The sequence below is a fragment of the Engraulis encrasicolus genome, chromosome 19 (genome assembly GCF_034702125.1).
Source record: "Engraulis encrasicolus isolate BLACKSEA-1 chromosome 19, IST_EnEncr_1.0, whole genome shotgun sequence".
Classification (NCBI taxonomy): domain Eukaryota; kingdom Metazoa; phylum Chordata; class Actinopteri; order Clupeiformes; family Engraulidae; genus Engraulis; species Engraulis encrasicolus.
The window spans coordinates 45,086,125-45,099,757 of record NC_085875.1 but is presented as its reverse complement, the minus strand read 5'-3'; the positions used below and the strand labels follow the sequence as shown (position 1 = coordinate 45,099,757).

At 47.8% G+C, this 13,633-nt stretch overlaps 1 protein-coding gene across 1 annotated transcript; it reads left to right on the top strand.

Moving 5' to 3' along the window:
* Positions 1-9,960: 9,960 nt before the first annotated feature.
* Positions 9,961-13,175, top strand: LOC134469895 (uncharacterized). Its single transcript, XM_063223920.1, has 3 exons — positions 9,961-9,997; positions 10,105-10,808; positions 13,167-13,175. Exons 1-3 carry the CDS (start codon positions 9,991-9,993, stop codon positions 13,173-13,175), a joined length of 720 nt encoding a protein of 239 aa, XP_063079990.1. The 5' UTR covers positions 9,961-9,990.
* The last annotated feature ends 458 nt before the right edge of the window (positions 13,176-13,633 follow it).

Here is a 13,633-nt window from a genome sequence, read left to right as displayed (position 1 = left end):
GCTCCACCTGGATAGACCCTGCTCTGCTCTTGTTACCTGGCCAGCTGCACTGCATTTCCCACTCACCATCCTCACCTTGCCTCACTCTGTTCTAATTACTCTGCCAGCTGCACTGCATTTCCCCACTAACCTCTCCCAGTATATCAAGCCCTGTTTTTCAGCCAAGCCCTGTCAGATCGTCTTCAAACCCGGACCAGTAACCTGCCTGTCTGCGCTCTGACTCCTGTCTCTGATACCGAACCTCTGTCTTGACTGCCTCCTTGTTCTACTGCCCCGACTATCCGACCTGCCTTCTGGATCTCGACTACTCTCCGATCTTCAGCCCCTCCGGTAACTCGATTCTGCCTTCTGTCTCTCACCACGATTATTGCCCAGCCCTGATCTGTACTTCTGCCTGCCATTGATATTGCTGTTGTGTTTGTGTTCCCCAGGTCTCCGACCACCCGATGAGCGAGCCCAGACGCTTCACCACCCTCAGCCCGACACGCCGCTCGATCACTGGGGGACACACACACTAAGCACTTTGGACTGGACACCCCCGGGACATTTGGTGACCCCCGGAGCCCAGGTAACCCACAGGACCCTGAAAAACCCCAGAGCCCCAAGCACCCCTGGAACCCCTGACACCCCTGGCACTCCTAGCACCCCTGGAACCGGGACCTCCCAAGACCTCAGATCATCTCACTCCTCTTCCCCCCTGAACCCTTCAATAAAGAACTCTGAATTTGAACTTGCGCTCTTGGGTCCTCTTCTGTCCGTGACAGAACGATCTGACCATCATGGACCCAGCGCATTCCCTGACCACGATGGAAGAAGAGCCAGAGATGACTGCCCTACAGCGACTGGAACGCTCTGAGGGAGACATAAATCGGATGGTGGTGACATCGCTTCCCTTCTCCAGCTAGGCAACCAACAACAACAGCAATTCAACCAGCAGCAACAACAGATCCAGCAGCAACAGCAACAGCTTCAGCAGCAGCAGCAACAGTTTCAGCTACAACAGGAACAGTTCCAACTGCAGCAACAACAGCTAGCCCAAGCCCTGCAACTACTCTCAAACCCGGCTACTCCACCTGCACCCACCCCTGGTCCTTCTGTTCCTGTACCACCGACACTCTTTCATCCCGCCGCTGGAGGTCCCAGTGCTGCAGGCCCGGCAGTGCTGCCACCAGATCCCCACACTCCTGAACCAAAGATTGGGAACCCGGAACGTTTTGATGGAAACCAGAAGCAAGTGAGACCATTCTTGAGCAGCTGCCGAATCCAGTTCGCACTACAGCCCAGGACTTTCTCAACAGAGGGAGCCAAGGTGGGGTATGTCATCACACATCTCACCGGTCGAGCTCGGTTGTGGGGAACGGCGGAATTCGACCGGCAAACCCCAGCCTGTGCCTCCTTCAGTGCCTTTGAGGAGGAGATGTTAAAGGTCTTTGACCTAGGCTCGCAACAGCCGAAGCGTCACAAGCTCTGCTCACCATCCGTCAGGGAAATCGGACAGTGGCAGACTTCTCCATTGACTTTCGTACCCTGGCCATTCAAAGCTCGTTTAACCCAGAGGCATGGTGCAAGCCTTCCTCCATAGCCTGGCGGACTATATCAAAGACGAGCTTGTTTCCCATGATCCGCCCTCAACGCTTGATGCCGCCATTGACCTTGCGTCCGCATTGACCGCCGTATACAGACCCGGAGGAGGGAGAAGGGCCGTTTCAGTCAACCTGCCATCCGCACATCGGGTCGATACCACCTCTGTCCAGCCCCTGCCTGTCAAGTCCCAAAGCCAAACTCAACCAGCCTGGGCCCCATGGAGATTGGCCGTGCCTCTCTGACTCCGGAGGAGCGTCGGCGCCGTCTAAGCTCCAACCTTTGCCTCTACTGTGGTGGTGAAAATCACCGTGTCGCCACTTGTCCGGCAAAAGCCGCAGCTCACCAGGTGTAGGGGAGATCCGGGTGAGCTCAACAAATCTTCAGTCTCCCTCCATCCGAAAAACCCTGCTTCATCTCCGCCTTCAGCTTTCCGACAAGACTCATACATTGGCCGCCCTTGTGGATTCCGGAGCCGAAGCAAACATCATGGACCCCGAGCTTGCACGGCAACTGGGCGTGAACCGTCATCAACTGACACAACCCATTCCTGCACGAGCCCTGGATGGGCATCATCTTGGCACTGTCACTCATATCTCCGTCCCTGTGACAATCCTGCTGTCAGGAAACCACCAGGAGTCCATCCAGTTCCACCTCCTACACTCACCTGGCCAACCACTCATTCTTGGATACCCGTGGCTCCGTCAGCACAACCCCCACATCGACTGGGAGACAGGAACAGTCCGTGAGTGGGGAAGGAGTTGTCACCAGACCTGTTTAAGGGGGGCCACCCTGCCCGTTCACCGGGAAATACCTAGCGCTACCCCCGACATATCCAATGTTCCGGCCTGTTACCACAGCCTGAAAGAGGTGTTCAACAAATCCAAGGCGACATCTCTACCCCCACACAGACCCTATGACTGCGCGATTGATCTCCTGCTGGAACAGCACCTCCCAAGGGTCGTCTGTATTCACTGTCAGCCCCGGAAAGAAAGGCCATGGAGGACTACATTAATGACTCTCTTGCCGCCGGGATAATTAGACCGTCATCTTCCCCCGCAGGAGCGGGATTCTTCTTTGTCGGCAAGAAGGACGGTTCTCTTCGTCCATGCATAGATTACCTGGGTCTGAACGACATCACGGTTAAGAATCGCTACCCACTACCCTTACTTTCGTCTGCCTTCGAACTGCTGCAGGGAGCCACCGTATTCACAAAGCTGGACCTTCGCAATGCCTACCATCTGGTGCGGATGAGGGAGGGAGACGAATGGAAGACAGCGTTCAACACACCAACCGGCCACTATGAATATCTCGTCATGCCCTTCGGCCTCACCAATGCCCCAGCAGTTTTTCAAGCCCTAGTGAATGATATCCTCAGGGACATGCTAAATACGTTCGTATTTGTGTACCTTGACGATATTTTAATATTCTCAAAGACTCTTGTCAGAACACACGCACCACGTCCAGTTGGTCCTGCGCCGCCTGCTGGAGAACTCTCTTTTCGTGAAGGCAGAGAAGTGCGAGTTCCATGCCAAAACCGTTTCATTCCTGGGGTATGTGGTGACCGAGGGCAGCATTCAGATGGATCTCACGAAGGTGTCGGCTGTCACTTCCTGGCCAGTTCCTGAGTCTCGGAAAAAGTTGCAACAGTTCCTGGGCTTTGCGAACTTTTATAGGAGATTCATCAGAAACTATAGCACAGTGGCTGCACCCCTCACGGCGCTAACCAGCACTAAACAACCGTACCAATGGACATCAGCTGCTGATAAGGCCTTCAATATCCTCAAGACACGTTTCACTTCTGCTCCCATCCTCCAGATGCCAGATGCAGCAAGGCAGTTTGTGGTGGAGATAGATGCTTCGGATGTGGGAGTGGGTGCAGTGCTTTCTCAAAGAGCAGCTGAGGATGGTAAGATGCACCCCTGTGCCTTCTACTCCCGTCGGCTAACCCCAGCCGAATGCAACTACGACATTGGGAACCGCGAGCTGTCGGCTGTGAAGCTCGCCCTCGAAGAATGGCGGCACTGGTTAGAGGGGTCAAAGGAACCATTCATAGTGTGGACAGACCACAAAAACCTGGAGTATATCCAAACAGCCAGGAGGCTGAACTCCCGTCAACAGCGGTGGTCTCTGTTCTTTACCCGCTTCAATTTCACGCTCTCCTACCGCCCGGGATCTCGCAACATCAAACCTGATGCCCTTTCCCGGATGTTTCAGAAGGACGAGAACGCCATGCCAGCCCCATTCTTCCCAGCCGCTTTGTCGTAGCGGCCCTCACCTGGGAGATCGAGAAGCAGGTCATGGAGGCTCTTCGGGACCAGCCAGGCCCAAGCACCAGCGCCCCCAACCGTCTGTTTGTTCCAGCAAATCTCAGGTCACCTGTGATTCAGTGGGGGCACGAATCCCGTTTGGCCTGTCATCCCGGCATCACTCGCACCCTTCATCTGGTCCGCCAGCGGTTCTGGTGGCGGCGGATGAGACGGGATGTCCGAGAATTCATCCGAGCTTGTCCCACTTGTAACCGAAACAAGACCCCCAACCAGCCTCCTGCTGGGTTGCTGCAACCCCTACTCATACCCAAGAGGCCCTGGTCCCACGTTTCACTGGACTTTGTTACGGGTCTTCCGCCCTCTGACGGACACACAGTCATCCTTACCATTGTTGACCGCTTTAGTAAGATGACCCACTTCGTGCCCCTTCCCAAACTACCCTCTGCTAAGGAGACCGCCCAGGTGGTCCTGGAACATGTGTTTCGTATCCATGGCCTACCCCAGGATATAGTGTCAGACCGGGGCCCGCAATTCTCAGCAACCTTTTGGAAGGAGTTCTGTCATCTCCTTGGGGCCACCGCCAGCCTATCGTCTGGATTCCACCCGCAGTCAAAACGGCCAAACTGAACGCATGAACCAAGAGCTGGAGAAGGCACTGAGGTGCGTGGCCTCCCAAAATCCCCGGGCCTGGGCTCAACACCTGCTCTGGGTGGAATATGCCATAATTCACTCACCAGTTCCTCCACCGGGTTCTCCCCCTTTCAGTGTGTCTACGGGTATCAACCTCCACTGTTTGCCAGCCAGGAAGCGGATGCCACGTGTCCGTCTGCTCTTGCGTATGCCCGCCGCTGCCGCCGCACTTGGGCCCAGGCTCGCACTGTGCTCCTGAAGTCTGGAACCAGCTACGCCGTCGGTGCCAACCGACGGAGGACCCCAGCACCTACTTACCGGGTGTTGGTCAGAAGGTCTGGCTGTCTGCCCGGGATCTGCCGCTGCGGGTCGAATCACGAAAGCTGGCCCCTCGCTTCATTGGTCCTTTTCCTGTGCAGAAAGTCATCAGTCCAACGGCGGTCCGGCTTCAGTTGCCCGCTTCCATGCGGGTCCACCCCACCTTCCACGTCTCCAAGGTCAAGCCGGTCCATAAAAGTCCCCTGGTCCTGCAGCTCCGGCGCCACCTCCTCCGCGCCTCGTAGATGGCGGTCCTGTCTTCACCGTCCGGCGGCTTGCTCCGCTCTAGGCGAAGGGGTAGGGGTCTCCAGTACCTCGTTGACTGGGAGGGATATGGTCCGGAGGAGAGGACCTGGATCCCGGCCAGGAGGATAGTGGACCGGACCCTCATCACTGACTTCCACCGACTTCATCCTGATCAGCCTGCAATCCGTAGGGGCCGTCCAAGAGGGGTCCCTAGCCGTCCTGCCCGCCCGGCTTCCTGTCCTGTGCCTGACCCTGCTCCTGTCTCAGTGCCTGTCCTGTCTCCCGACCGTGACCCTCCAGCTCCTTCTGAGGATGAGGATATTCACTCGGACCGCTCGGAGGAGTTCTGACCCGCCGCCTGCTCCCCTCCACCCTCCCGGCATGATGTTGTTCTTGGGACTTCTGGGGCCGTCCCTTGGAGGGGGGGTCCTGTCATGAGCACTCTCTCTCCCTGGTAACAACCTTAATTGCATTCAATTCTCTGCCACTCTGCTCACTCTCTCCCTACTCTGCCTAACGAGCTCCACCTGGATAGACCCTGCTCTGCTCTTGTTACCTGGCCAGCTGCACTGCATTTCCCACTCACCATCCTCACCTTGCCTCACTCTGTTCTAATTACTCTGCCAGCTGCACTGCATTTCCCCACTAACCTCTCCCAGTATATCAAGCCCTGTTTTTCAGCCAAGCCCTGTCAGATCGTCTTCAAACCCGGACCAGTAACCTGCCTGTCTGCGCTCTGACTCCTGTCTCTGATACCGAACCTTTCTTGACTGCCTCCTTGTTCTACTGCCCCGACTATCCCGACCTGCCTTCTGGATCTCGACTACTCTCCGATCTTCAGCCCCTCCGGTAACTCGATTCTGCCTTCTGTCTCTCACCACGATTATTGCCCAGCCCTGATCTGTACTTCTGCCTGCCATTGATATTGCTGTTGTGTGTGTGTTCCCCCAGGTCTCCGACCACCAGATGAGCGAGCCCAGACGCTTCACCACCCTCAGCCCGACACGCCGCTCGATCACTGGGGGACACACACACTAAGCACTTTGGACTGGACACCCCCGGACATTTGGTGACCCCCGGAGCCCAGGTAACCCACAGGACCCTGAAAAACCCCAGAGCCCCAAGCACCCCTGGAACCCCTGACACCCCTGGCACTCCTAGCACCCCTGGAACCGGAACCTCCCAAGACCTCACGATCATCTCACTCCTCTTCCCCCCTGAACCCTTCAATAAAGAACTCTGAATTTGAACTTGCGCTCTTGGGTCCTCTTCTGTCCGTGACAAGAAGGGCCCCACAAGGGCCCCACACAGATAAAGGTTTGGCTGTGTGTGTGTGTGTGTGTGCGTGTGTGTGTGGGTGTGTGAGTGAGTGAGAGAGAGAGAGAAAAACAATGGCAAAGACCTTATTAATATGTTTAGACTGCTGCACATTGGAGTCTGGTCAAACGGAATTTTAATCTTCTGTGTTAACACTTATTACATGGATTTTTGGGCATAATGTAGACTGTGACTTTGACATGACTATCCCTTTTATAAGTCTACAACAACACATACAGTATATTTTGTATTGCATTTTTTTCTACAGACCATGACTGTAGAAACACTGACTGATTTGAACCAGCTCCGGAATTCCAACTTTGGTCGACCACAACCAAGACATGGACTTAGGCTCTTGTTCTGGTTTGCTAATGACTTCATTGAGTTCAACTATCACTACAACTACAACAGATCCACTATGGTTGCTAAACATGAACCAAATACTGGTGCATTTGGGTTCCACCTGTTCCGCAACAGGGCTGATGATGGAAGTCGTCTTCTGAATTGGGGCTCTTACTATGAGGTTGGCAACCTTTATGACAAAAAGGCTTTCCAGCTTCCTGAGTATGTCAGAGTACACACTAGCTTCAAGGGTAATACTGATCGCATCATAGTTGAAGCAAGTGGCAGGAATGTTTCTGCAGTGTATGTAACAAGCCATACAGACACCACAAATTTTTCACGCGGAAATACGTACCGCATCAGCCAGAGCCTCATAAGCATTATAAGAGGAATGACCTTGACACAGTTCCTGACGGCGATGAATTCATCAAATTATTCTTATGGGTTGCAGTCAGGTTACAGTGATCCTCCCCGTTACTCATTCACACAACAATCAGCTTATCGAGATACACCAAGGCCTTCATATGTGCAGCATGGGGACGATGATAGTGTTTGCAAATGTCTTGTGGCTGTTGTACTTGTACTTCTGTTCCTTGCTCTCTTGGTCATTGGAGGTCAGCCAAGGAGATTCTGACCTTATTGCTCATCTGCCATTTTACTTTTTGAAACTATGCTTTATGCATTTTTTATGGTTTCATAATGCTCCAATCTTTCAAAACACAATAAATCAGTAGCATTCTGTTGAAAGTCCTGTAAATGTGTGTACGTTTTACAAGTCAAGCTTGGTTTCATGTATATATAACTTCTCAGATTGTGTCAAGAGAGCTGAATTGTATTGATGTCAAAGGCCTCACTTTGTTTAGGCTATACGTACATGATAACACATATCCTGCAGATCTTATAGTCTTCTGAAACTGCTGGGGTTTTTGGGGTATTTTCCCCTTCTTTTTATGGATTGTTGATCGATGCGCAATTGTGCTATAAATGTTATTGCCACTGGAGCTTCAATAAAATGTGGGTGTTTACTGATTGCAATGTTTTGCCATAACAGTTACAGCTTGAGGACAAAGTTTTACTTTGCAATGCACTGCTTGCTGCAACTCTTCCACAGTTGAGACAGCCTGTGGTATTACATAGCCTACAATATGTGCAATGTGCAAAGCAAAGTCATTGTAGTCAGCAACGCTTTTCTTCTTTCATTATGTGCCAACAAATACTAAAAGTATTTTTTCAGCTTTTTTGAATGCATTTACTACTGTGCGACCAAGTCTGTTTACGTATTTTGCTATGTATTTCCTCTTTGTAAGTCACTTTGGATAAAAGCGTATGTCTGCTAAATGTAAAAAAAAACAGAAAAGAAAAAAGTAATGTGTGTGTGTGTCTTAAGTTCCAATTGTATTTTTTAGTATATTGCATTGTGAATATTAGTATATTTAACAGCCTACTGTGAATTGTGAATTCAGCTTATATTTCGACACAGAAAGCCAAATCAACCCGTCATTAGCTTCAGAAAGAATAAAATGAAGGTTTTTGAGCGACCATCTCACTCTCCTGATCTCAACATCATTGAGCCACTCAGGAGAAACCTCAAATGTGAGGTGCCAGCAAGACACCCTAAGATATTATAGGAAACAACCATTCTGCCAAGAAGAATGTGCTGTTTTGTCATCTGAGAACATTAAGAGCCTTATCCACAACTACCACAAACAATTTAGAGCGGTCCCTGATGTTAAACAGGGCCATATTCAGCATCAGAAACTAGGGTATGTAAACTTTTGAACAGGGTCATTTGGTTAGTTTGGGTTGTGATCATGCTTTTGAAGGAGTAAACACAGAATATTGCTAATAAATATCTTAAGCCAGTCACTAGCAATGAGTGAAAAAAAGGTTTTGTGTAATCCTTCATAATTTGTGAGAAATCGCAGAGAAAGCGTATATTCTGCTGGGGTATGTAAACATATGAGCACCACTGTATGTATATTTATTTATTGTGTGTGTGTGTGTGTGTGTGTGTGTGTGTGTGTGTGTGTGTGTGTGTGTGTGTGTGTGTGTGTGTGTGTGTGTGTTCAATTATTTCAATAACTGTGAGACTTGAACTGCAGCTGACAATTAGACTAAATGTGTAAACCTGGTGCAGTGATGTAGCTTGGTGCACCCATATACTATGTATGGGCAGTGTGGGGACCTGGGTTTGATGTTTTTTTTACAGATAAAGTATATATTTTTAAAAGTTTAAAATAATTTGGGCTTTTTACGCCTTTATTCCATGTGTGTGTAACCGCACACAGATATTTGAACACAGATATTTGATATATTGCATTTATTTTCTGTTCCTTTTTTCCATCTGTTACTGAACCTATCACTTCAAAAAGACTCGACGGATTTAATTAATGCAAGGGACGACCAGTTGAGCGGGTTTCAGATAATTGCGGCTGACATCATTCACAGTAAGTTGCTCAAGCATCTGTTTAAGAGTAATGCTTCATGGCATGAAATATAACTCCAGCACCTGTTGTTTAGTCTTATATTGTCCCAAATTTTGTATTGTCCTAAATTACCAACATTATAAAATTTACGTTCACATCTCTCAGTCGAGAGGTAATCCACTTGGGGGCGCTATGGCGCAGCGCGCTAAGCCCCCCATATTTGGGCTTGCATGTCCACCCATGGGTACCCCGGTTGCTATTTTTTTTTTCCTAGTACAGGGACGCCACAGATGGCCAAACTCGGCTTCTCATTGGTCAACCTTCACAACTTCCTGTGACAGATTAGGGTTTAGACATGGGTTTTGGTCTGGGCACAATTTTGCATCAAATTCGCCAACACCTTGCTTATTTCGCCGTTCTTGGCAAAAGTAAAGAATAAGAAACATTGCTTTCCTGACAGGTTAAGTTTAGGGAAGGTTTAGGTGTAGGCACATATCAAAAGTGTGGCGAGTGTCGGCGTGTTTGCGGCTTCAAGACTCTCCTGTAACACCCCCATGTCACGTGTTGCAGTCTTGCCGCTCTGGAAGTTCGACCAATCAGAGGCCACCTCTGGCGTCACCCTACTAGGATAAAAAATATCGCACCCCGGTTTGAGTCCGGCCGGGGTCATTTCCCGATCCTCCCCTGTCTCTCTGTCCCATTCACTTGATGTCACCATCTTTGACTGTCCTGTCAAATAAAGGCATGAAAGCCCCTTAAAAAAAGATGTCATCCACTTTAAACTCACCAGAGTGAAATTGATCAATCCTTTGATGTGTTTTCAGGGAGGGCTGTGCCAGCCTGTGTCTTGGGACTTCAAAATGCCAGGTGAGCATCCAGTTAGTTCCTCCTGTTTGGGTGTCTGATTTTATTGTCTCGTATGCAAGTAAGTTTATATTAACGCACACTATTTTTGTCCTCACCCTAAACCACAGAAACACTAAATGAATTGAAACGTCTGCAGCGCTCCCAATTTGGTCAGCCAGAACCAAGGCATGGACTTCGCCTTCTGTTTTGGTTTGCAAATGAATTAATTGAATTCATCTCCAATCAAATGTTTGCTACAGTGCACCCGAATACTGCTGTGTTTGGCTTCCACCCCTTTCACAACAGGCCAGATCATGATGGTGACATTCTTCTTCCTGAAACTGAGAATTCGGATTACTATGTGGTTGGAAACCTTAAAAATACAAATGCTTACCAATTCCCGGACTACGTCACAGAAAAATACACTGGCCTCCAAGATGACAGCAATACTGATCGCATTATTGTGGACATGGATGGCTGCAATGTTTATAGAGTGTATGTAACTCGCCATTTAGGACGTTCAAATTTCTCACACAGTGAAACTTACCGCATCAGCCAGGGCCTCATAAGCGTTATAAAGAAAATGGAGGACTTGGAGGATTTCCTGTCAAAAATTGATCCATCATATAGGTTGCACTCCTTAGAAATGGATTTACCAAGGCTTCCACCAGTCAACCACATGTGTCAACCAAAGCATTGTACTGCGTCACTCTCAGGTAACAGAGATACATCCATACAGCCATCTCTGACTCAGTCAGGTAATATGTATCAACCAAAAGAATCACCTGTGTCACAGTCAGGTGACAGGGATCCTCCAAAGGACTCGTTTTTGGTACAGTTAGATGTCACAGATTCACAAATGCATTCATCTAAGTTGCAGTCTGATTGCAAGGGTGCATCAGATAGAGATTCACTTGAGGTGCAATTTGATGGCATTGACCTCCGAAGGCATTCATTTGTGTCACCATCAGGTCAACAGGGGATCAGAGATCCTCCAAAGAAAGATTTCTTTGCTCTGGCCATGAAATGTGCAAAGCATTATGCATCCACCTATCCATCCGAGCCATCCATCCATCCACCAAAGAATTCATTTGTGTTAGAGACAAGAAACAGTGGCTCTTCACACTTCAATGACATGGCCCTCCAAATGCAGTTATCTATGTCACAGTCAAAACACATGGATCTTTCAATAATAGACAATACTTGGGTACAAGAGGACATGGAGGGTCCAAAGCCATTGTCAGAGTTACAGTCAGTTCACTGGGATTCAGAGGACTGCCTTGTGCAGAAGAACTCAGATGACTGTAATAGCGTTACTTGTCTTAACTGTTCATGGGTTTCATTGTTAGCAGGAGTATTTGTTATAATGCTCGTTGTGATGGACAACTGTTTTTTGTTTCGTTTATTTGTTTATACCCTCTTTATTATTTGTGTATGCTGTATTTGAATGTGAGAAAGTTATTATTCTTTTCATTCTATTCATACAGTGTTTTCTGTGATTACATTATTATTATGCGCTATACGTGGGTTCACCGTGTTTCTAAACACAATGTTGTGAGGAGGGGCAAGACACTGGCAGCCAACCACGTGAGCTAATTTCTTTGACCAACAGTGGTTTCCAACAATCAGAGGTTGAGTTGTGCGCAGTTAGTGTTGCGCAGCTAGGAGAAAACAAAAATTGTTTTTTGACATTTGAAATGTACAGTAAATGGACTCTCCATTTGTTTGGCATGTGACTGATTGGGGGATAGCATGTGCAGTTCTATTCAATTATACAATTATAATTCTTTGAACTCAGGTCAGAGAGGTAAGGTCTGTCTCCCTGTGTCCAGCTGAGGCAAGCGCACAACTAGTAGAAGGTAACCTGAGTTCAAAGTAGGTTGGTTAGTGAACAAAATAACAGTAAAACAATATGCAATCAAATGATTTACTTTTATTAACTACTAGGGTAAATGGTAACACTTTATTTTAGCATTGCATCTATTAGCACTAACGTGGCAAACAAACATGAAAGCAAACAAATTCATCAGAAGCCATTCGTTACTGTAAAGGAATTTGGTATATGTCACATGTGGACACCTTTAGAGAACTTTATTAAAATAATGTATTAGAATAAATAATTCACTGTCTTTATCCTGAACTTCACAACACATGCTGTGCACACATGCCATGCACGAGAATGCAGTTCATCAAGGTAATAAAAATAATGCAAATGCAATGCAAATGAATGCAAATCTCTCTCGCTTTGCCAATGTGGTCACTGAATTCTTTCCTGGAGACTTCAAGTTTCGTTCAAGTCTGCTCTCAGTGTCGGTGAGCCACCACTAAGGTAGGTCAACAAATCTTGCATCTTTACGCTAATATGACACAATACATTGAAATGTCTGAGTTATGGAAAGTGCATTGTCTAGTTAGTAGGCTAGTATGTCCAACCGAGTTTGTATTGTGTTTTCCCTAGTAAGCCATGGCTATAGATGATTTTAAGGAGCTAGATGATTTGAATGAGCTTCGAGATTCCCAGTTTGGCAAACCCAAACCAAGACATGGACTACAACTTCTGTGCCTTCATAAAGTTCAAGGCCAATAAAATGGTTGCTAAACAGGACCCGTGTCAAGGTGCATTTGGATTCCACACCTTTCACAACAGACCAGATGATGGTCACCCTCTTCTTCCACCTGCAAGATTTGGTTACTACGTGGTTGGAAACCTTAAAGTGTATATCGCAGGTTAACCACTACTTTGGATCAATGTGTACAAACTGTATTCAATAAATGATCCACATATATAAGTCCCTCCAAAAACGATGTTAAACAACGATTTTTGTTGTTTGTTGTGGCAAATGTGGGTTTAACCTGGCGACTACGTCAGGCGAGGCCATGGGTGAACGTTCTAATTTTATTTGCCTGGAATTTTACATAGGCGAGGTGACGATCACTAATGATATAACGGCCGTGGCCTGCAGGCCTGTAATAGAAATCGCAACTGTAATCGTGCGGTTTTTCTCATGCAGGGCACTGTAACAACTTCCAAATGATTTAGTAACTTTTGGCCAACTAGTTTTAGTAGAAATGCTATTCATGCAGGGTTGCAAATTCTGCTTGGACCTATAGGCTAGACTATGCGACATGGGCTTCTTTTTTTTACTAGTCCCTTCATTTTCCGTGTCTCGATGCCTAATGTGCCTCCCAGGCACACTGACAACAGTAATTGTGTCTGTAAGACTGTGGCATTGTGTACAGTATTTGCAATAATCGTTATAGTCATTTTAGTAGTATCAGTCTTGTGGAATAAATGAGAGGCAACTGAGTCCTATAATGTACGTAGACCTACTGTGTCTTTTTCCCCCAGATTTTGAAAATGTTCTTCATCTACAGGGGTTTACACAATTCTTGCAAAATATTTAATCTGTACAGGCACGTGCAGACCATAGTTGCCCACGGTGCCCGAGCAACGGCCCTTTTGCCCACATTGGCTGATATTGCCCTTCCAAGGGAAGGTAAAATAATATGGCAATTATAATTTCATATTTCAATATCATTTGATTTCTTTATAATTCATAATTTTGATTGAAGTTTTCTACAATAAAGACTTAAGTCAGTCATACAAATTCATCAGACCCGTCGAGAATGGGCACGAGCGATGTGAGGTAGGTAGGC